Here is a 24942-nt window from a genome sequence, read left to right as displayed (position 1 = left end):
ACTTTTTCGGGATCATTTAGAGATGGCTTTCAGGATTCTTCCGGGAACCCGTCAGGGTATTTTCTGAACTTTTCCGAGACTATTTCGGGATAATTTTGGGACCTTCCCAAGATCATTTCTGGATGGATTTTGGGATCAGTCCGGGATGCCGTCAGGGTCATTTTGGTATTAGGTGATCATTTGAGGGCCTTTCCGGCATCACTTCTGGATGGTTATCGGTATCCGATCAGGATCCCCTCGGAATCATTGCGGGACTTTTTCGGGATCATTTGGGGTCCCTCCCAAGATCATTTCTGGATGGATTTCGGGATCTGTCCGGGATCCCGTCAGGGTCATTTAGGGGTGCGTTCGAGATCCCGTCAGGGTCATTTCGGGAATATATCGGGATCATTTCTGGATGGTTTATGGGATCCGTCCATGACCCATTAAGGGTCATTTCGGGACTATTAGGTGATCATTTGAGGACCTTTCCGGCATCACTTCTGGATGATTTTCGGTATCCGTTCGGGATCCCGTCGGAATCAATGCGGGACTTTTACGGAATCATTTGGGATTCCTTCCGGCATCATTTCTGGATGGTTTTCGGGATTTGTCCGGGATCACGTCGGGGTTATTTCGGGACCTTTTCGGGGATAATACGCGATCATTTGGGGATCCTCTAGGGGTCGTTTCGTGACTTTTTCTGTATTATTTCGGGATCATTTTGGGACCCTTTCGGCATAATTTCTTGATGGTTTGCCGGATTCATCAGGGTCATTTCGGGACCATTTTGGGATCATTTGGGGACCCTTCCGAGATCATTTCTGGATCCGTCCGGGATGCCGTAGGAGCCATTTCGGGATTTTTTGTTACTTTTCCGGGATAGTTTTGCACCCTTCCGGGATCATTTCTGGATCTGTGCGGGATCCCATCTGGGTCAATTCCGGACTATTTCGGGATCATTTTGGAATCCTTCCGGAATCATTTCTGTATGGTTTTCGCGATCCATCGTGGATCCCCTCGGAGCCATTTCGGAACTTTTTCTGGAGTTAGTCGGGATAATTTAGGGACCCTTCCTGGATATTTTCTGGATGGTTTCTGAGATCCGTCCGGGAGCCCGTCAGGGTAATTTCGGAACTTTTTCGGGACTATTTCGGGATCAATTTGGTACCCTTCAGACATCATTTCTGTGTGGTTATCTGGATAAGTCTAGAATCGTGTCGTTGTCATTTCGGGTTTTTTTGGGACTACTTCGGGAACTTTTGGAAACACTTCCGGGGCGTTTCCGGGTGGTTTTCGGGATCCGTCCGCGATAGCGTCGGGGTCATTTCGCGGCTTTTTCTGGATAATTTCGTTATCATTTTGGGATCCTATCAGATTATCAGCTCATAAAGTTCTTTTTTTTACTCAATTACAAAAATAAAATGCATTAGACAGAAAAAAAATTTTAAACAGATAACTTTATAAGCAGGCTAACGTGAATAGCCCACATATTTCATTTTCTCCTTGCGGACGGGGCCGCGGGTAAAGGCTAGTTATTGTTATATACTGTGGACATTTTAAAAACAAACTGCATTCAAATTTAAAAAAAAATTACTTGAAAATTTTTACTTTTTCGCGTCTAAACCAAGCAAAAATATTTGCAATCTACTCATAATGCATAAGATAGTGTTAAACGCATCTATATGAAAAACTGCTTATGTGACGGGGCTTTTATGGCGCTACCCAGCAAAAACTGACATAAGCGGTTGTAAGAAAAAAGAATGGAATACTGGTTTCACTCCTGATAGATAATCCTTAGAATAAAGTAAATAAATTACATGAAACGCCTTTTAATAACGCCTGTTTAAAGGCTTAAGTTGAAAAATAAACGTTGCCAAAAATTAAACGGAATACTTAATAGTAGAGCTTACGATTTCTCGAACATGTTCGAGAAGAGATTTCTCGCGAGTCTCGCCTTCTCGCAAAATTCTCGAATCTCGAATTACTCGTAAGGCTCGCGAGACTCTCGAATCTCGAATTACTCGTAAGGCTCCTGAGATTCTCGAATCTCGAATTACTCGTAAGGCTCGCGAGCTTCTCAACATTCAACTTAATCGATTCATTTTATTCAATTACTCATTTATATTGTAACGAATTCTGGGAAATTCCTGATAATGATACACCTTCTGCTAACGTTCGAATCGCTGAACTATCAAATAAATAACTCTAATATTCAGTATTGCAAAATGGTATTTATTAGACTACTTTGGGAGTAGTACTTCGCAATTATAATTATTCTTACTAATATCATGTTTAATTCAAACTGATTACTGATTCCTTAGCTTGTGCTGCTTTATGCTCTCGGTTACCTCGTTCGCCCATTTCTCTTAAGGTCTAAACGTTTCACGAACATGCATTCTAGAATAGTTGTATCTCATGCTTGGTTATTTAGCTAAATACATGTATATCTGTAAGTAACAACTTCTGTACTTAGCTGCCAGCTACATATATGTATGTGAAATAATCTCTCTGCTTTAAGCTGCTGGGTTATGTGTATGAAATATTCTTCGTTGCTTTGTACATAAGTGTGGCTGCTTGCTTTAATGTGTACATGTTAATAAATGTGGCTGCTGGCAGTTTTTGTTGTTGTGGTTATTTACTAATAGCATAGTGATGCTAATATTCGCCATAATATTTAATTAACGATTAATAGTTAAGTACGAAAATACAGAAAATCCCGTTATATATAGGTCGTATTTCAAAAACGTTTTCAAAAAAGTTAGAAAATTTTACGAAAAATTTGTATTTGAAATTTTTAGACTATGCAGTTTTGTAGCCCAATCATATATATTATTTCTAATTGCTGTTTTTATGTACGGGTCCCTAAAGTTTTGTTTGTAAAGATGGAGATTCGGGCTATTAGCGAGCTTTGGGCAATTTTCGTCGTAGTTCTTTTGTTTAGCTATATTTTATTTAAATAATTTGTTAAAAATAAACGATTGTGAGCATACAAAGAAATCTATTTGTACTATGGCACTATTGTGAATATTTGCACTGCATTACCGGTAGTTGCTATTATACGCTAGATCGCAGCGTAAGCTGTTGTAAGTTAATAGAACAGCTGATTTCTGTTGATATTTGATAAGAGACATATTGGTTGCGCAAGATGCGCATGCGTCAGGCTCGTGAATTTTATTTTAACAAGGTACAAGTTAAAGATCTCTCCAGATTGGCATTGATTTTTAAAAAATTTTGTTACGTAGGTGGTTTAGGATTATCTTTCGTATAAAAAAAATGTTGAAAATTTGTATATCTTGTAGTTTCGTATCAAACATCATCGATAAATATAAATAATTTCTATCTACCTCCAAGGAGATTTAGGCCGAGCTTATTTTCCAAATTGCGTCGTGCTCCTATTTAATTTGTCTTTCAAATTGGTGGGACGCGATCTATGAGTACATGGCAAGGGAGGTGAATTTTCAATGAGAAGCTTTTCAGGGCAGAAATACACTCACGGTGTTTACCATACCACTGCTTAAAGCAGCCCCGCTACTAAAATTTTGATTCTAATTGAAAAATTTGTTTCCTAAATTGCTTAAAATTTAATTTTAAAAATTTTGCTTTTTATTTTGATAGTAACTGCGACAAATACAGTGGGTAATTGTTGTTGTTGCAAATTTGGTAGAAAAGAAAGTACGGTCGTAGATAAATGAAGCTAGCAAGTGATATATTGCAGCTAAGGCAGGTCTTTTGCTACTCAGAGTTGCACTATTTAACAAAAGACTGAAGCAACGAACTTGGATATTTAATTTGGGAATGAACAAATTAGTCAAATTATCAAATAAGTTAAATTCAAATAATTAGAGAAAACTTTGGTGGCAAAAATGTGTAATTACGTCATAGCACTTTTATTTTCTCCACCAGAGAAAAAAAAAAAACACAAAAATTGCTAAGTTTGAAATTCATTCATCTACACATGCGCAACAAATTTCCAAGAATTGGCGAAATTGCGGGTGTTGCTATTGACAATTTCCGAACGATAACTAAACAACAATATTCAAGCGCAGTAGCGAATATCACCAAGAGGCGATTTACGCACATATGTATGTATATATGTATGTACATACGTAAATGCGTACATAGTAGATCTGTAGATATGTACTATCTATGTGCCGACTAAACATTTGAGGATTGTTAATAGCGCATGAATGATGCTGTGATGAATGAAGTTGAATTTTATGTGGGCACCAGAAGCAGATGCAAGCTTGGATGTATATTTTCTTGTGCATATGTGCACATGTGAATGAATGGAGTGTGTATATGAACATTAGGGTGTCACATTCTTGATGCAACTTCATACCTTTTTCAACGAAATATTAAATTTGGGATACTTTTATTCAACCAACGGCAATGTACGCGGCACTCTTATTCCCTTTAGGGTATCCAGTCAGAGCATGTATATCAAAATTCTGCATAGTGTCCTGCATAACCACAGTCTTAACCTATTCTTTGATATATTAAATTAAGGCCTCCCAACAAGAGCTTTGATTGTCGAGGACCCGTCATCTGTCGCCAATTGGCCTAATTGTGTTTCCTTTCTTCTTTCTTGAGCAGTAGTTGTTGAGATAGTTACGAACCTATTGTAAAACGTGGTTCAGTTACGATGGTCTTTTTAGCCGCTGCTTTTCCTGCTAGACTATCTGTCATTGCATTACACATTTTTATGACCTGGTACCCAATTAAGTAGAACAAAATTGCAGACATATAGTCATTTTAGCACATCCTCCACACATTTCAGGTGTAGTGATGATTCAATTTTAAATGAAGATAGTGCACTGAGTGACGCAAGACTGTATTGCTATTCTTTGATAGAAGTAGCCCAGATGCAAATTAAGTTCTTCAAACTTACTGATGACGCACATCTCTGCTTGAAATATACTTAGAAAACTGCTTTAGAAGACGGTGAAGCCTGCCCAAATGCCCCAAATATGGGTTTAAGAGGTTATTTTCTGCTGTGGGTGGTGTACCAAGATGCTTTGCCTCCCAATTGCGTTTAGAAAGTTCTCTCAAATTTAGTTTTTTTGTGTACGTCATCAATGTTAGGAGCTTGAATCTAAGTTTAAAAATTTTCCGGGTTGATACTTTACCTCTTCCAAAGCCATCCTTGCTATATTTAAAAGCGTACGCTAAGCAGCCTGCTCTATGGGATAAGGCAAGGTTGCTTGGTTAAGTGTTAGCTACACTGGTAGGGGGAATCTCTCTTGTACAGCATGAAGCTCTGTTGTTTTACTATTTAAGATATCGGTGATACCAAGATAAAAAATCTTTGCGTAGCGAATAAGACTGATCTCAACCTTGCATGAATTCCCAAAGCTCCAATTGAGCTGAGACTGAAATACTTTCGCATAGTTCTGACAAAGTCTGGACAGTGAAACTTGTATTGATTCGAAAATTGAAGGTCATCATCCTTAATTTAGCTGCAGCAGGAAGGGGTTTTCAGTATATTAAGACGTAACGCATAGAAAGGACCCGGCGAAACACCATTCTGCATGGATAGCTGAGCCTTGGTGAACCAAAAAATATCATTCCAATGGTGCTGCGATCCAAGAGCCACAGGGAGCTCATTGGGAGAAAAAATGTTTCAGCGTAGCCCGCGCGGATTTGGCGTTTGCTACGCCACGGAAGGAAATAGCTACGCTCATATATGCTGCTTGAGTACACCTCTGATGACCTCGCAGTGATGGCCGTTGATACGGAGCCACCACCAGAGGAGTGCAGGAGACAAGTGGAAGAGGCAGGATGCCAAGAGCAGTTGATCATAGGCACGGATGTAAATGCGCACCATTATGCGTGGGAAATAGGCGAATAAAATGGAGGCAAGTCTCGATTTTGTTTCATTCTGTAAAGTAATTTGCAGATAGCCAACAGGAATCGTGTCCCTACATATGCTGGTCCAATATCCAGCAATATTCTTGATATCACATTGAATTCGGTACAGGATATATCAAGGTAAGGAAGAAAGTCCTTGCTAGGTCATCCTTCTCAGATCATGCGTATATCCTTAAAACCCTAGGCCTCGAACTGGACCGAATTCCAAAAACATTTAATTCTATTTTGTTGTTGTTGTAGCAACTGGCTACGTTTAACAGAGCCTATCACCTAAGAAGATTCAAGGAAAACCGTAGTCGCCACTGTGTCGCAATGAGCTGGCAAAGGTCGAGGAAAGCGAAGAATGCAGGAATGAGTAAAAGGATCTGTTGAGGTTCTACAAGCCTCAACTGATACCAAGATCGAATGAGCGGTGAGGGTTTTCTCTAAGTTTAAATCGCCGGGCCTAAGTGGTATATTCCCTGTCATGCTACAACTGTCGAGCAGAGCGATTTTGTTACCCTACAGAATAAAGTGCCCGATCAGCTTGTACCAAATTAACTTAATGAACATCTATATAGGAGCAGAAAAGAGGTGGCAGGCGCAACTCCGCATACCATTTACACACGTTAAGTTACAGCAATGAGGGTTAAGAAATGAGTTCACTTACACGCATGGGAGTTAAGAGATTCGCGTGACAGTTGCCCGGAATTATTATATGATCATGGGCACAAATGCAATCGCTAGCGATGTAAGTCACTCCCAGCTTACCCCCAAATTCACCATAGACTTTAATAGCTGCTTGGTTATACAAGTAGATGGTTAATTCTATCACCGTAGAGGCACTGAACGGCATGTTATCCAACACCAACTTCCTACTTGAAAGGCGCTACATTGATCGAACTTGAACTTGCGTTTTACTTGGAGCTACCGACAGAAAACTACTCCATCAATCTTTCCGTCCAACTTCGACCCATCCGTTAACCAGTTAAGTAATCCACTGCTACTAACAAATCCCCTCTCGAGAGAACGATTGTGGTGAAGTTTGCACAGTGGGCAGTTGTCGGCACATAATGGTATTGGCAGTGGAAATTCTCAAATCACAGCCTCAAACCGACTTTACGATGCTGTATCTTTTGATATGCTGGGCGCATGCATTGGTCCTTTTGCTTCATTTTTAAAGCTGCCACCAGCTTGTCCCATAATAAGTCATATTTACTTTGGTGGGGGGGGGGGGGGGGGGGGGGGGGGAACTTCAGGTGCACATCCAGTTTCTGAATCTGTGGGTCATACTGAGTAATATTGTCCATGGGACCATAGGTCTGCAATGAATTTCGAGCCTCCCTAATTTTGTTAGAAAATATTATATCCCAATCCGAATCCGAATTTGATATTTATTTTCATGTATTTTATTTATGAGAGCCGCTATTCAGATTGTGATATAAAATTTTCTAACAAAATTAGGGAGGCTAGAAATTCATTTCAGACCTATGGTCCCATGGACAATATTACTCAGTATGACCCATAGATTCAGAAACTGGATGTGCCCTTTCAACAATAAATTTGACCCGCCCTAATGAGCGTACATCAAACGGCAAAAATATAAGTATGTACATTAAAACAAAACGTAAATCATCTTCAGAAAATACAATTATTTAGATTAAATCTGCAATTGCATCGCATTTCCTATCGAATAAGCTGTTTTGGTGCTAGGATTTTTGGTTAATTTGCTATAATGAGCTGCGCCTGCGCAGTAAAAGCTGCTTTTTGAGTTGTCTTCTTTTGCGTATACAAATGTGCACGTATAAACAATGCTTTCACTTTCAGTTAGCAAAATTGTTAAAAGCAGCGGGTATAAATTGGTAGAACAAAGTATAAGCGTTCTTTTTAGGCAAATAAATAATTTTTTTCTAAGTACGTGCATGTGTGTGAACTTTCGTTGATTTTATTTTCTATTACCATCTTCAACACCCTTGCGCCTTTTTCTTCACTTTCCAACATTTTCTAAATTTCAAAAAAAAAAATGTTTAATTTTAATTTTAACTTTAATATGCGAGAAGCTAAAAACAAAAGCTTTCATTCAATTTGGTTGGTCACTTTCGTTATTCGTTTGCCAAAAAAACCATAAAAAATATAATTTCTTAAATTGTACGTGCTTTCTTCTTTACTTTTTCTACGAAACATTCCTCCAAATAAATAATAAAAAATTACGCATTCTTGTCAGCTAAATTGTGGCGCATATTTTCACTTGTCGCCCATTCGTACTTTTACAGCTTGCTGTCGGTTTTCGCTTATTTTTTATGCATTTCGCCCAATAGACCAAATTTATAAAAATAACAAGTAAGGAAGGCTAAGTTCGGTTGTAACCGAACATTACATAATCAGCTGAGAGCTTAGCAGCGTTGGTTTCGTAGGATTTCGTAGATGGTTTATAAATGGTTTCTAATTCCATATCACACACATTTGGGAAATATCGACCAAATTGTAGACCAAGGGTGACGTTTTTTGGAACGATTTTCCTTCATCCCTTGTCAAATAAGTGAAAATCACCATGTAGGAAAATGAACCTAGGGTAACCCTGGAATGTGTTTGTATGATATGGATATCAAATGGAAGGTATTAAAGAGTATTTTAGAAAGTAGCATAGTTCTATAGGTGGACGTCTTTTCGAGATATCGCCATAAAAATGGACCAGGGGTGACTCTATAATGTACGATATGGGTATCAAATTAAAGGTATTAATGAGGGTTTTAAAAGGGAGTGGTGGTAGTTGTATATGTGAACGCGTTTTCGAGATATCTGCCAAAATGTGGACTAGGGTGACCCAGAACATCATCTGTCGGGTACCGCTAATATTATTTATATATGTAATACCACGAACAGTATTACTGCAATGATTCCAAGGCCTTTTTATTTCGCCCTGCAGAACTTTTTCATTTTCTTCTACTTAATATGGCAGGTTTCACACCCATTTTACAAAGTTTTTTATTTAAGTTATATTTTGCGTCAATGAACCAACCCAATTACCATGTTTCATTCCTTTTTTCGTATTTGGTATAGAATTATGGCATTTTTCGAAATTTTCGATATCGAATAAGTGGGCGTTGTCATAGTCGCATTTCGCCCATTTTTAATACCAAGATAAAGTGAGTGCAGATAAGTACGTGAACTGAGTTTAGTAAAGATATATTGATTTTTACTCAAGTTATCGTGTTATCGGCCGAGCCGGAAGGACAGGCGGTCGACTGTGTATAAAAACTGGGCGTGGCTTCAACCGCTTTCGCCCATTTTCACAGAAAGCAGTTATCGTCATAGAAGCGATAACCTTATCAAATTTTACAAGGATTGGTAAATTTTTGTTCGACTTATGGCATTAAAATTATTCTAGACAAATTAAATGAAAAGGGCGGAGCCACGCCCATTTTGAAATTTCCTTTTATTTTTGTATTTTGTTGCACCATATCATTACTGGAGTTGAATGTTGACATAATTTTTATATTCAGTTTATTCAGTTTATGATTTACATCTTACAGACTAGATATAGAAATTATAAAAAAAAAAGTAAAAAATTACAATATGCATTGATAATAGCTAAAGAAAGTATATGCATAATAATAGAAAAAAGTTAAACTAAATATCAAAATGTAAATGCAAAAGTATTTGGGACTTGAAAACATCCCTCGACTGAGAGAAATCAATATTTAGCCATCTCGAAAGTTTATTGAATTCTGCTAGAGAGCGAAGAATAGGATCGAAAAGGACATAGCTCATTCTGAAAGAGGCCACATAAAAATGTAGGGAAAAACGAAGTAATCTACTGGGCACAATGAACGTGATTTTCCCGAGCAGGTCAGGGCAGTTTACCAAACCTTCCACGAGATTAAACACGAACATAAGCCCATGCAGGATTCTTCTAGAGTACAGGGGTTGTAGGTTAATCAACGTACACCGAGACACATAAGAAGGCAGCGGATCCTCGAAATGAAGAGATCCAAGCCCAAACCGAACAAATTTCCTTTGAACCCTTTCAATTCTAGCCGCATGACAGCTGTAAATGGGGTTCCAAATAATAGAAGCATACTCGAGCTTTGAGCGAATCAAGGAAATATATAAAGTCTTCCTGGTATAGGGATCCTTAAAGTCCGTATCATAACGACGCAGAAAAGCAAGGTTCCTATAAGCTTTCGGAAGAACATAAAGATATGATTAACAAAAGAAAAATTAGTATCAAATACAACACCAAGATCAACAAATTCATTGACTGCATTCAAGAGACTACTTTCTTAATAGAAATGTGAAACAAAATTATTACTGGACTTCGAGAAAGACATGTGAAAACATTTTTTAACGTTTAGGTAGAGCATGTTAGTATTACACCAATCAACTAGATTATTCAGGTCACGCTGCAAAAGGAAAACATCTGAAGGACTATCAATCCTACGAAAGATCTTCAGGTCATCAGCATAAAGTAGAAATTTAGAAAACTGAAAGCAAGCACCAATGTCATTGATAAAGAGAACGAACAACAGCGGCCCAAGGATACTATCCTGAGGAACCCCAGATGTTGCCACAAAAGTGTGCGACTTACAATTCTCAATATCAACACAAAGGGATCTATTAGACAGATAAGACTTCAACCAACTCAAGAATACCGAGTGGAAGCCAATGAACTCCAATTTCTTCAGTAGAAGCTGATGAGACACCTTGTCAAATGCCTTGGAAAAGTTTGTATATATGGTATCCACCTGCGAACCGACCTTAAAGGCTGATATGCAAAAGTTCGAAAAGGAAGTCAAATTAGTGACTGTAGAGCGACCAGAAACAAACCCATGCGGATCTATAATGCTCTTAACAACAAAGAAAAGTTTTTCCTTAATAATTATTTCGAAAAGCTTAGAGCAAACTGAAAGCTTGGCAATGGGTCTGTAATTAGAGACATCATTCTTATTTCCAGACTTAAAGATCGGCCTGATTGACGCGGACTTCCACCTGTCAATAAATAAGCCAGAAGATAGAGAAAAATAAAATATGTAGCAAAGAGGAATGCATAAAGTTGAGCTACAATGCTTCAGAACAAATGCACAAAGTCCATCAGGATCACATTTTAGCGAAGGCTTTAACATGCACATAGCTTTACTGACATCCTGCACAGATGACAGTGAACCGAAATCTATGCGATCAAATAAGTATGAGCTAGAGTGGAGGGTATCCTGAATAGTAAATTCATCTTCGAAATTAGATTTGAAAAATTCTGCAAAAAATTCAAAAGTATCATTTAAAGACTGTGAGCAATTGTCATTGTACTTCATGCAAATAGGAATATTGGAAGAACCACTCCGATTCTACCTTACTCATATACCGATTATATAAAAATTTATCAAGAACATTGAACTCCTTCACACTGTTTAAATACTGATCTCTAAGAGCAGGATTCGTAGAATCAGCCTTGTACAATTTTTCATATTTATTACGTTTGTTTTTCAGCTTTTTGAGAGTAATATTGTACCAGGGTAATTTATGCATTTTGGGGACTCGCCGAGGCACCTTATCAGAAAAACCTGAACCAACGTCCTCAAGAAAATCTTATATACTGTAAAGATATTAAATTTTTTGTTAAAATTTGACTTTTTAAATTTTTTTTTTTGAAAGTGGACGTGTTCATCATCCGATTTTGCTAATTTTTATTTGGCACACATATAGTTATAGGGGTAACGTACCTGCCGAATCTCATCATTATATCTTTAACGACTGCCAAATTACAGCTTGCAAAATTTTTAAATAACCTTCTTTTAAAAGTGGACGGTGCCCATTGTCCAAAATTTTACTAATTTTCTATTCTGCGTCATAAGGTTACGTCAGCTTTCATCGCTCTATCCGTCTTTGGTAATGAATTATCGCACTTTTTCGGTTTTTCGAAAATTTCGATATCGAAAAAGTGGGCGGTGGTTATAGTCCGATTTCGTTCATGTTAAATAGCGATCTGAGATTGTGCTCAGGAACTAACATACCAAATTTCATTAAGATACCTCAAAATATACTCAAGTTATCGTGTTTGCGGACGGACGGACAGACGGACGGACGGACATGGCTAAATGAATTTCTTTCTTCGCCCAGATCATTTTGATATATAGAAGTCTAAATCTATTTCGATTAGTTTTTGCCGTTACGGGGTACCGTTATACTAACAAAATTAATATACTCGGTGAGCTCTGCTCAGCTAAGTATAAAAAAACGAAGGGCAAATGGGTGAGGTTGATGGACGGTGACAAATGGCGGGCAACTTACTTATGTTACTAACTTTAAACAATTTGGTGTTATTGTTGTTTTAGCAGCGAATTTAGCATACCTTTTGAGGTTATGTGAAAATGTTCAATTACACCTCACTTCGCACAGAATGTTAATGAAGTAATTAATCAAGTTTTAAAAATTTGATTTTTTCAACAAAAAATAATATGGCTTTTTAAAAAATATACATTCATTTTATATTGATTGTCTTTTTAATAAAGGAGGAAACGGCTGCTATTCATTCTAACTACCATTTTAAAAAGCGTAATATTTTGGGGCTGCTGACGGATGTTTGTTAATGTAGCAATTGGCCCTGACTGCAGCTCCGACCCTGCCTTCTGATTTCACGTAGTAAACGGCGAATTCACGCGGGCTACCTACCCTGCAGATGAAAGCCAAGGCTCCTGGTCATCATCATCAGGGCTGCCACTCACATATTTTTTTTTTTCGTACCAAAAACGTATCAAAAGGCTTTTGAGCGTACCAAATAAAATTTTTCCCAGTAATAAAAGACAAATGGTTTTTACTTCCTTTATATTAGGTCGGTTGTATGTTTGTTCGCTTTCCATACAAGTCTTGCAATCGATTTTTAAGTAACTTCTCATTGAGCTACAAGCGTGAAACTTTACACGTAGGTTAGAAAACCGTGACAATGCAACAAAAGAAAAAAAATCCGTTAGTTGGCGTACGGATCGAAATAATTAGATAAGAGTTTGAAAATTTTCAAACCAGCTTTTAAGTAACTTCTCGATGAGCTAGAGACTTGAAATTTCAAACTTAATTCAGAGACGATGACACGATACAAAAAGATTCGCTAGGGGGCGCACGGTAACTTCTCATTAAGCTACAAACGTGAAACTTTACACGTAGATTAGAAAACCGTGACAATGCAACAAAGGAAAAAAATCCGTTAGTTGGCGTACGGATCGAAATAATTAGATAAGAATTTGAAAATTTTCAAACCAGCTTTTAAGTAACTTCTCGATGAGCTAGAGACTTGAAATTTCAAACTTAATTCAGAGGTCGATGACAGACGATGACACGATACAAAAAGATTCGCTAGGGGGCGCACGGGATGAGATATTTAGAAAAAATCGTACGAAACGGAGGGAATTTTGGGATTGATTTTTATGTAAGTTCTCATTGAGCTACAACTGTAAAACTTCACAGATAGGATAAGACGCCGAGAAAATTTAAGAAAAGGAGAAACAAATTCCGTTACCTGGCGCACGGATCGAAATATTAAGATAAGAATTTGGAAGTTTGGTGTTTTGAGATCGATTTTAAAATAACTTCTCATTGAGCTACAAACATGAAACCTCAGAGACAGGTTAATACACCGTGACAAAGGAACAAAAGGAGAAAAAATTCCGTTAGGTGGCGCACGGATAGAAAAAATTAGATAATAATTTGGAAATTTGAAACCGGGTTTTAAGTAACTTCTCGATGAGCTAGAGGCTAAAAAATGTTGAGCTTAATTCAGAGGTCTATGACAGCCGATGACACGATACAAGAAGATGAAATATTTAGAAAAATCAAACGGAACGGAGGGAATTTTGGGATTGATTTTTATGTAAGTTCTCATTGAACTACAAGCGTAAACTTAACAGATAGGTTAAGACCGAGAAAATGTAAGAAAAGGAGAAAATAAAAATAAATACAAAAATTTCAAGCAGTTCCTTTATATAAATGGACAAAAATCAGCGAAAAATATTCGTGCTAAACTTTGACTTTTAAATTTTGACATAGAAATTGCAAAAAATATTTATGAGAAGTAAAAATATAAAGGTGGAGCGCAATTGATTGACTAATAATATCTCCTTTCCTACCAACTTTCCAATACAAGTAATATGCGCTCCACTTTTATATTTTATTATAAGCTTTTATTTACTTTCACTTTTGTTGTCTGTAATGGAATCTTGCAAGTTAAATTTGATATACTTCCCGGTGTCCGATTGAGCTGAAATTTTGCACACATGTATAACTCCGATGACAATGCAATATTACTTTGTTAGAATTCGATAAATTAATCGATAACACAGTTATCGGTAAAGATTTGTATTTACTTTGGCATAACAGCCTAAGTCCCATACAAACACGCCGGTACCTATCCGTGGATTGTGATATTTGGACGTGGTGAATCACGTGTCACGCGTGGTGAATCTCATCGCTTGCGAAAAGCGGAGACACAACCCTCTGTTGTATTTCTGTGTATAACCAACATAGCTGAATTTTTAAGGCTGTTTAACCCTGTAATCTTTTCTGTAATTTATTTTGCTTTTGGAAAAATTACCTATTTGAAAAAAGCTGGCTGAAAAATATTGGCATAACAGCTTAAGTTAAATCAAGAATGGAAAATCTGGAAAATTTGAGCAGATGTGGCAATTTCGCGCGTCCGTTGAACGAAATATTGACAATCTGCTGATCATCGCTAAGAAATTAGCGGCATTCCATCAACTAAGCAGCACTTTAGCAATACTACTGTTATTATTTGGCCGCTCAAACACACAAATATTAATTGTGCATTAAATCTAAAATATACAAATACACCATAATAATCTACACGGCCAAAGCCATAATAATTCACACGGGTCATCAATTCTTTCTCTGATTCAAAATCTGAACTACCAGCGCTACCGTCAACAGCTCAGTGTCATCACTGCCAGTAGCGCCAATAACACCAAACTCGTGCCTGACACACAAAAGTCGTTTCACTCAATAGCGCAAGTAAAATGTACTACGCACTCACTACTAAGAAGCGTCAAAAATTCGCTTGGAGTAATTTCGTCAATGAGCTACCATTGAGCTGGCACCGCATTGGCGCTGGCGCCATGCAATTTACATCACTAAAATTGCGCGAATGCCCAGGCTCATGACTTCCAATACTTATATTTACAATGCTTTAAACTTTAAATACACCTCTGAAGTTGCTGCGCATAAAATGTGTACTAATAAATTCCAATACGCATTATACGCAGATGTAACTGATATATGTGTTTTTGTTTCACCCCCTATACTTATATTTAAAGGTTTTATAAGAACAAGCTTCTATTACTTGTTAATAAAACGAACTAAAAAGTAAAAAATAAAATTAAAGAAAAAAAAACTTTTTTAAAAATAAGCTTTTATTATTTTGGTTAATAAAATTAACTAAAAAGTAAACAATAAATTGACTCTAAAGAAATATAACACTTTATAAGTTCATTGTAAGCTTAAACGATAATTAGGTTTTTTCGTCTGCGACAAAAAAATTCTATATTGTACATAATTATATATTTTTAACATTAAAACTTTACACCTAAATTATTAAATCTTACAGTTTATATCACAGTCCTAATTGTTCTAGTAAAAGCGTGTTACATTGCGATAGCAAGAAAAGGAGATCCTAAATGTTCTTAATTATATTGTAATTATACCATCAAAATTTAACACGTTTTTTATTAGAACAATTAGGACTGTGATATAAACTGTAAGATTTAATAATTTAGGTGTAAAGTTTTAATGTTAAAAATATATAATTATGTACAATATAGAAATTTTTTGTCGCAGACGAAAAAGCCTAATTATCGTTTAAACTTACAATGAACTTATAAAGTGTTATATTTCTTTAGAGTCAATTTATTGTTTACTTTTTAGTTAATTTTATTAACCAAAATAATAAAAGCTTATTTTTAAAAAAGTTTTTTTTTCTTTAATTTTATTTATTTCTCATAAATATTTTTGCAACTTCTATATCAAAATTTAAAAATCAAAGTTTAACACGAATATGTCTTTATATAAGGAGACATTTTTCGCTGATTTTTCTCCATTTATATAAAGGAAGTGCGTAAAATTTTTTTTGTTTTATTTTATCATTTATTATTTTCAATAAAGAAATAAAACATATACAACTTAAATTAACTTCATTAAATATATGTATATATAATTTAAAGAAAAATTGTTTAGCATATTAAAACTTGAAATGCAATAATTAAAAGTAACTATAATTTCAAAAATGAACATTTTCTTACATATATCAGATATTTTAACGTTTCTTTCTTGTAGCATGAACTAACTATTTTATATGTTTATATTCTCTTTCAGCAGACCATACATATTGCATTTCATTTCTAACTAACTCCTTACAAACCATAATATTATGGATGGTCTTAACCAGGGACGGAAAATAATAATTTTTTTTTTCGGAGTCGAAAAAGTGCTAGTCAAAAAATTGTCCTAGGTGAAAATATTTGAGTTCCCAGGTATCCCTATAGCAATATCATGTCAAATCATGCATCCTTTTTATTTTTCGAACTTTTTCCATAAAAGTCCACATATAAAAGTATATATAATCTGTATTTTCAGTCCGGTAGAACTAGTTAAACTCGGACTTTTAAAAATAAAAGTCGCGAAAAAAAGTTAAATGCGGACTTTTATTTTTTAAGGCCAAAATAAAAGTCCCGCTTGATAACAACGAAACGGCTTATACGAATTTCTTTGTTATCAAGCAGGACTTTTATTTTGGCCTTAAAAAATAAAAGTCCGGATTTAACTTTTATTTTATTAATAATAAAATAGTCCGAGTTTAACTAGTTCTATCGGAATACAAAAATAAAAATCCGAAAAAAATTTTTATCTTAATCCAAATATATTTAAAGTCCAAAATTAATAGTTTTACAAGGAATTATATTATAAAAGGAATAACAGTTTCAGCCCCTGGTCTTAACTCCTAAATTATTTCTAAGTTTTGTTTTTATAAGGTTAAGCGATGAAAACTTTCTTTCTGCAGCTGCAGAGCTATACGGCAAAGATAATAAATTAAAAATAAACTTAGTCAATTCCGGGAACTTTAGCTCTCCCAATCCATTTTTAAAGCTCCCTACCCTTTGCCAAAAAGAGATCAAAGGGAGTTCTCCAAGATCCAAATCGCTTTTCAAATTATGGTCACTTAACTTAAGCAAAGCCCATTGGCGACATCACTTAAATGTTGAAATTTTAAAATGAAATAAAATATACAGCTATCACCATCAGACAAAACTTCTGGAGGTGTTATAATCTTCTAGGAAAAGTACCAAAATCAAAAACAACGTACCAACGTATCAACTCGTTTTTAAAGTACCAGTTTTGGTACGAAAGTACCAATTCCGGCAACCCTGATCATCATGTCGAACGAAGTATACTCAATGGTCAAGAGCTCGCACTGCAACACTTTACTGTATTGATCTGATTGTCGGACCGGCAGTTTCAATGGACTGTTTGTTTCCTTCCAACGCCTTAATCGTTACGTCTATGCCTTCTTCTAGCCCCCTTGATTTCAGAATTTCGTGGCTCTTTTCTACCTAGGCACAACATGTCTATTTATAATTTATTATTACCATTACTTTTTTCTTTCTTTTTTAACCAGTATGCTCATGTCGTGAGGTAAAACCAGCCGATCCAGCATCCACTGGAAACCCAAAGCCTTTACGTTGGGGTATGGCACCAGTCAGCTTGATAGCTGATGATTTTGTTACCGCATTGAAAGTATTGCCAGGAGATCATCATAAGGTGATCGCCTGCACCTCCCACTATAAATCAGTGGCTGAAGCGTTCGCTGCCAAACACAACATACCATATATTTACAGTAGCTTTCAGGATTTAGCGCGCAGCAAAAATGTTGGTGAGTCAAAATAAAATTGAGAAGTTCAATATAGATTTTTGGTTTAAATGTATTTTCACATTGCACTTCAGCTAGATTTCTAGATGATAAGAGAATAAAATCGCTTTCACAGTCCAAAAAAAAAAAAACATAGTAAAGCCAAAAGGCAGTGCATACGGCCTAAAAATGCTCCATCATGTTGTTGTTGTTGTTGTAGCGATAAGGTTGCTCCCCAAAGGCTTTGGGGAGTGTTATCGATGTGATGGTCCTTTGCCGGATACAGATCCGGTACGCTCCGGTACCACAGCACCATTAAGGTGCTAGCCCGACCATCTCGGGAACGAATGCTCCATCATCTCATTCTCCTATCAGTCTATTCAGGTCGGGAGTAGTAGTAAAGAAATAAAACTTCCCGTCTTATGGACATTTCACTGTACAAAGAACGCATTCCATCCAAGTAAACTGAACTACTATGCTTCTTTGCTGCTTTGTGAGCTTAGTAATTTAAGTAGACATATTTGCCAATTTTTCTCCTCAGATCAGCAGGAATGGCTTCTTCGGGTATTGGCCGCTGTTCTTGTTGTTGCAGAAGTGCTTCGCTCCATCCAATAGGTGCGACCGATCACAAATTGTCATCAATATCCTCTAACGGAAGTCCAAGGAAACTTGCTGTTTCAACAGGGCAGGACCATAATGAGAGGGGTGTTAGAGGCGTTGGTTCCACATTGCAATTAAAGAGATGGTTGGTGTCATGTGGGGACACATTGCAAGCGGGGCATACATTTTGTATGTCGGGGTTGATTATGGATAGGTAAGAGTTTAACCTGTTACAGTATCCAGATCGAAGTTGAGCTAGAGTAACTCGCGTTTCCCTGGGGAGTATGCGTTCCTCTTCCGCAAGTTTTGGGTACTGTTCATTGAGTACTGGATTCACCGAGCAATTCCTGGCATAAAGATCCGACGCCTGTTTGTGGAGTTCGCTGAGGACCTGCTTGTGTTTTTTGGCTTCATACGGCTGAGTTCTCAGGTGCCGTATTTCCTCATAATGCTTACGGAGATGACTTCTTAAGCCCCTGGGCGGTGTTGGCTCATCAATCAGAGGTCTGTTGGGACAACTGCTTTGCTGCCCTCCCTGACAACCGCTTTGCTGCCCTCCCTATCCCGACTGATGCCCACCAAGGGGAGTGTGCTTTCCGCAAGGTCATTGAATCCGCCTCGGCTCGCTTCATTCCCGCCGGTAGAATTCCCGAAATTCGGCCCCCCTTTCCGGCGGAGGCCGCTAATTTAGCGAGAGAACGTGACCTTATAAGACAGCTCGATCCCGGCGACCCCCAAATAAGGGATATAAACCAACGCATCAGATTGCTTGTGGATGAACACAAGCGGGCGAAATGGGAGGAGCACCTAAGCGGTTGTAAAGTGCTGTCAATTGCGAAAAAATGTGCGAGCGTTTTTTGCCGACAATATATAATGCATTATACGGTCGACAAAGATAGACGTAGGGCCAACAGACACGCACATAAACATAAATTCAGCGCGTCACCAATTACCATCACCGCCATAGAGGTTGAGGATGCCATCGGTCATACTAAACCATCCAACGCAGTTGGCCCAGACGGCATAGCCATGCCGATGCTTAAAAGCCTAGGGAAAGAGGGTTTCAAATATTTAGCACATGTCTTCAACCTGTCTCTTTCCACCTTTGTCATTCCCGAAAAATGAAAATGGCCAAGGTGGTCCCGCTACTAAAGCCTGGGAAACCAGCTAACATAGGAGAGTCATATCGCACGATATCTCTCCTATCGCCAGTAGCCAAGACGCTTGAAGCCATTTTGCTCCCCTACTTCAAAGCAAATTTGCAACTAGCCTGTCATCAGCATGGCGGTTTAAATCAAAACCCCCACCCAGTATTCGTTGCGCTAGACCTTTCAAAAGCTTTTGACACGGTCAACCATGGCACGTTACTGCAAAACCTGGAAGGGTCTACCCTTCCCCATGTCTTAAAAGGTGGACCGCAAATTATCTAGGTGGTCGGCAGGTATCGGTGCAATTTAGAAACGAAACATCAAAACCAAGAATAATTAAACAAGGGGTGCCACAGGGTGGTGTCCTATCCCCACTTTTGTTTAATTTCTCCATATCTAAGCTACCTTCACCACCAGAAGGAGTTACTATCGTTTCCTTCGCCGATGACTGCAAAATAATGGCCTCAGACCCAAAGCTCACAGATCAATGAGCTTTGCAACAGAATAAACGGCTACCTCCCTGATCTCTCCAGTTTTGTCCATAAGCCGCAATTGTACCGAAAATCCAGAGCCGTAATAAATCCTCTAATCCCTCGCCGGCAATACTTGGGGAAAAGACAAAGAAACGCTCATTACCACATACAAAGAAATTCGCCAGCCGATTGCATGCTCGTCCCCTATATGGTCGCCAAGCCTAAAAACTACTCACTGGAAGAAGCTACAGGCCTGCCAAAATACTGCTCTCAGAACCGCCACGGGCAGAACACCATCTACATAATAAGGCGAGAATACTCCCCATCAGGGAGAGAAATGAGATGCTAACCAAACAGTTCCTGTTGAATACCCAGAAACCTGGGCATCCCTACAGACATCTGATTGATGAGCGAATACCGCCTAGGGGCTTAAGGAGTCATCTCCGTAAGCATTATGAGGAAATACAGCACCTGACAACTCAGCCGTATGAAGAAAAAAAACACAAGCAGGTCCTCAGTGAACTCCACAAACAGGCGTCGGACCTTTATGCCAGGAATTGCCCGGTGAATCCAGTACTCAAAGAACAGTACCCAAAACTTGCGGAAGAGGAACGCATACTCCCCAGGGAAACGCGAGTCACTCTAGCTCAACTTCGTTCTGGATACTGTAACAGGTTAAACTCTTACCTATACAGAATCAACCCCGACATACAAAATGTATGCCCTGCTTGCAATGTGTCCCCACATGACACCAACCATATCTTCAATTGTAATGTGGAACCACAACGCCTCTAACACCCCTCTCGTCATATTGATGACAATTTGTGATCGGTCCACCTATTTGGTGGGGCGAAGCACTGCTACAACAGCAACAACAACAACATGTTTGTTGGGATGCCCAGGTTTCTGGGAATTCAACAGGAACTGTTTGGTTAACATCTCATTTCTCCCTAATGGGGAGTATTCTCGCCTCATTATGTAGATGGTGTTCTGGGGACATAAGAGGACAGCCCGTGACGGTTCTGAGAGCAGTATTTTGGTATTGGCCGCTCGCTTGTGCTACCTCAGCTTTCGAAGAAATTCATGTCATAAACGTCTGGAGAACTCCTTTTAAACTGCCTTCTAACCTCACGACTTTCTTATGTCTCAACGTCGTGTGGTGTTGGATGTTTCAAATTCCTACGAATGTGCATTTTAACATAAAGAACATCTCGATAGGCCTGAAGTTTTGTTTATGCTTGATCGTTCTTCCCAGTTTGTGAGAACTCATTATCCTGAAATTTCAATAAAAATTTGGAAGCAACCTCTCAGAGACCTTTTCCTTTCCTCCCCCACTTAATTTAACTAAAATCTTGGCCGAGTGATTTAGGCGCTTTTCATTTGACACTTAAACTAACGATTTCTGTCAGATAAATTTCCGGTTAACGTAAACGAAGCATTGAACAAAAGCGGTGTGGTCACAAAAAGATGCATGTCAGAAACCTCTTCCCGTTGTTTATCTTCATGTATCAACTGTAGTTTCTTTTATTCTAGATGTTGTCTATATTTCATCACTAAACCCCTTTCACTTGGAAATAAGTCGTATGATGCTGGACCATGGCAAACACGTACTCTGTGAGAAACCACTTTGTATGAATGAGGATCAAACGTTGCAATTGATAGGGCATTCGCATAGCAAAGGCTGTTTCCTTATGGAGGGAATTTGGTCACGTTGTGTACCCGCATATCAATACATACGCAAACAGATCGAGAGCAATGCTCTTGGTGAGGTGGTCGATGTTAATTGCACATTCGGTTTGCCAATGGAAAAAGTTGGTCGTGTAATGTAAGTGATGTATGAGTGGATGAGTAAATCATTTCAGCGAATTACTTATCTCTGAATTTGTATTTCCTCTTAGGCGGCGCAGTCTTGGTGGTGGTGTAACACTTGAATTGGGTGTCTATGCTTTACAATTCGCATTGTGGATATTTGGCTATTCTCCACAAAATGTCGTGGCTAATGGTACATTGAATAAGGATGGTGTTGATGAAGAAGCTAATATTGTGCTACATTATGGGCATGATCGGAAAGCTGAAATAATGCTTAGCAGTCTTAAACGATTCGATAATAAAGCAATTATAAAAGGAACCAATGGCACTATGACTGTTAGTATAATTTGTAGTCTAAACATATCGTCGGTGAAAGTTCCAAACAACAGTTCTTGGTCATGTGTTCTTTGAAGATTTGAAGTGGTTGTAACAATTCGCCTCCAAGACTGTCGGCTTACTACCGGGCGCATGGGATTTCTTCCACTTTTTGGTATTAAGACCCCACTATAGTGGAAACCGTTTTATATGTGGTTTGAACCAGGCATGCTTAACGAACGAAACGATATCATTTCGTTACGATAATCAACCCTAATAAACGAAACGAAGTCATTTCGTCACGTTAATTTGACGATCTTAACGTTAATAAACGAAACGAAGTGACTTCGTTCCGTTTATTAGCGTTGATTATCGTAACGAAATGATATCGTTTCGTTCGTTAAGCATGCCTGGTTTGAACTTTCAAAGACGATATAAAAAACGTATGTATATAAATGAATATGTGCTATGGAAAACTTCATTATTTCCCTTTCAATAAAACTAGGTGCCGGATTATTGGTGTCCTGTGAAAATAATAGACGTAAATGGTGAAGAAAAAGAATTTCCATTGCCAAAAAGTGATTTATCAACATATTTTCCCAACCGCTTGGCGCTGAGTTTTGAAGCAGAAGAGGTACGTCATTGCATTTTAGAGCACAAAACACAAAGTGATTTACTTGATCATAAAGAAAGTTTGGCATTGTCATATATTGAGGATCAAATTCGTAGACAATTGGGCGTTACTTACGCGGAGGATAAAACAAATTTGTACAAATCGTTCGAATAAGAAATTCACATCAGAATTTTAAAACAATTGTTTTTAAATTAAATTAATATATGTGACATGTAACTAACAAAATTATCTACGAGCTTTTCAATGCTTTTTATACCCGCGTCCTAGCTGCATATCCTCATCTTCGTATTCAGCATCCTGTTTTCGTTTCAATTCCCTTGCGTACAACTCTTTAAATGCTTCAAATTCAGCAAGTGTAACATGGCACACCTTAGTTGCAAATGCATTGTCCGATGTATTGGTTATTTGATATAAACGTGGATTCTTAGTTGGCTCATCTGGATCTACTTTAAGTGGTCTTGGTTTGAATAGACCAAGCCTTTCAAGAAAAACATGGCGGCAACGTATCTCCTCTAATGGCTTAGATAACGCTTCTGATTTTATTATTTCAGGTATTTCCACACGCATTACCTCTTTCAAGTACGTCACCTTTTCTTCGACACGTCGCTCCGATTGTTCAAGTAAATCCGGACAATTCATTAACAATTTCCAAACATTTTTGCTAGTGCCAGCAAATGATTTCAAATAACCAACATGTTTACGTAAACGCATATTTTCGTTCACATCTAAAAGTTCTGGATATTTTGTTAGCAGTAAAAACATTAGCTTCTCGGTGAATTGAAAGCTGCGCCAAAATTCCATTGCATCAACTAGACGTTGTGTTGGACGTGCAAACACCTCCGGATTACCGGTTGCGATGCGCAGGAAATTGTTCGTATTGAGACCGTGATTCCTGAATGTTTCATGTACATTACGCCATTGTGCCGGGGACACTCTAGCCAACAAAGGATTCACTCTCACAGCTTCGTCTATGTGCGCTTGATCCAATAGTGTTTCATCATCGGGCACTGTGCTAACCGTACTTGGTGTTGATAGCTGTTGGTAATGTATGAACTAAATTAAAAATATTCAGTAACTCGTTAATTTTAATCTTACTTGCTGTCTTCTGTGAAGCAACGGCAAATATTTATTGGAATTTGTTAAAAATTTCCGCAACATTACGGAAGCTATAGGAACCATTATTTACTATATAGTTTGGCAGGTTAAATAGAGCTTATGTTGCGAATAGAGTGGAAGGCAGTGGACTAGGCAGTCGAATGTCATATAATGAAGGAATTGATGTTCGGAGTTTTTTCAAAATTTGCCGGAAATCCTGAATCACAAAAGGGGGTGTAGTTACGTACGAAAATGAAAAAATGTAGTTAGGTTTTGCTCCTTTTTTAGCAGGAGATTTTCATTCTAAAAATGTAATATACAAACCAATGTTCATTCTATTACTTTTTTAGCAGGAGATTTTCACTTTAAAAATGTAATACATAAACCAATGTTCCTTCTATTACTCTTTTTATCTATGGAGCTTCACATGGACTTTATAAAACGTGCTTTTCATTTTTACGAACATATTCCTCAATGAAAATAAATGGAACACGTTTTGTTGTAAGCATTAATCATGTTTCTTAATTCTTAAGTGTTCTTCTTAAATATTATAAATGTGTTAAAAGTATCAAGACTAAAATAATTATTTTATTAATTATTTGTGTTTTGCTTTGACGTTGGCGGTACGTTGCTTATAGATTGAAGCAATTAAAGCGCGTGCGTTCAAAGTCAGATGTAGACGCAACGCAAGTGCCAAAACGACTCAAAAGTCACCTTAAGCTTAGTTGCTTCACGTGTTATTTATCATTATTAATTAAAAGTGTTGGATCCCGTAAGAAGCTAAACTTAGGCAAGATACACACGAGACATAAAGCTGGAGTCATTGGTGCCGTATGTCGTATCGCTGTATCCGTATCCCTAACGTAATCAGCTGTTTATCGTTACGACGGTAAACCAAAACCCAATTGGTTGGCTACGATACGGTTACGACTTTAGCGGCACCAATAATCGATTGCATTGATTCTCATAAGGTTGGTCGAATCAGCTGTTAAAAGGTTACCGATACGGTTACCGATAAAGCACCAATGTCTCCAGCTTAACTTCGTAAACGCGCACAAAATATGGAATGCAGCTACGATTTTCTACGCCTCAAGATTTCTTATGCTGTACATAATACGCGTCTATGAAGATACGCCTCGC

The 24942-nt window shown here is 37.7% G+C and overlaps 2 protein-coding genes across 7 annotated transcripts in view; one reads left to right on the top strand and one right to left on the bottom strand.

Moving 5' to 3' along the window:
- The window catches only part of LOC137241276 (trans-1,2-dihydrobenzene-1,2-diol dehydrogenase-like), a 161977-nt gene extending 137702 nt beyond the window's left edge, over positions 1-24275 (top strand). For 3 of the 6 annotated variants that reach the window (XM_067768715.1, XM_067768716.1, XM_067768719.1), the window contains exons 2-5: positions 17498-17752; positions 21483-21774; positions 21848-22094; positions 22579-22918. In XM_067768715.1, the coding sequence (XP_067624816.1) occupies positions 17498-17752; positions 21483-21774; positions 21848-22094; positions 22579-22860 (1076 nt within the window). In that variant the 3' untranslated portion in view covers positions 22861-22918. Of the gene's footprint in view, positions 1-17497; positions 17753-21482; positions 21775-21847; positions 22095-22578; positions 22919-24152 lie in introns of those variants that run through there. The other 3 variants (XM_067768717.1, XM_067768718.1, XM_067768720.1) reach the window with 3 other exon arrangements.
- Positions 22877-23952, bottom strand: LOC137241277 (transcription termination factor 4, mitochondrial). Its single transcript, XM_067768721.1, has 2 exons — positions 23803-23952; positions 22877-23742 (listed from the first exon to the last, which is right to left on the bottom strand). Exons 1-2 carry the CDS (start codon positions 23884-23886, stop codon positions 22948-22950), a joined length of 879 nt encoding a protein of 292 aa, XP_067624822.1. The 5' UTR covers positions 23887-23952; the 3' UTR covers positions 22877-22947.
- Positions 24276-24942: the final 667 nt, after the last annotated feature.

Source organism: Eurosta solidaginis, chromosome 2 (genome assembly GCF_040869045.1).
Source record: "Eurosta solidaginis isolate ZX-2024a chromosome 2, ASM4086904v1, whole genome shotgun sequence".
NCBI classification, from domain to species: domain Eukaryota; kingdom Metazoa; phylum Arthropoda; class Insecta; order Diptera; family Tephritidae; genus Eurosta; species Eurosta solidaginis.
This window is presented reverse-complemented; position numbering and strand designations above follow the sequence as displayed.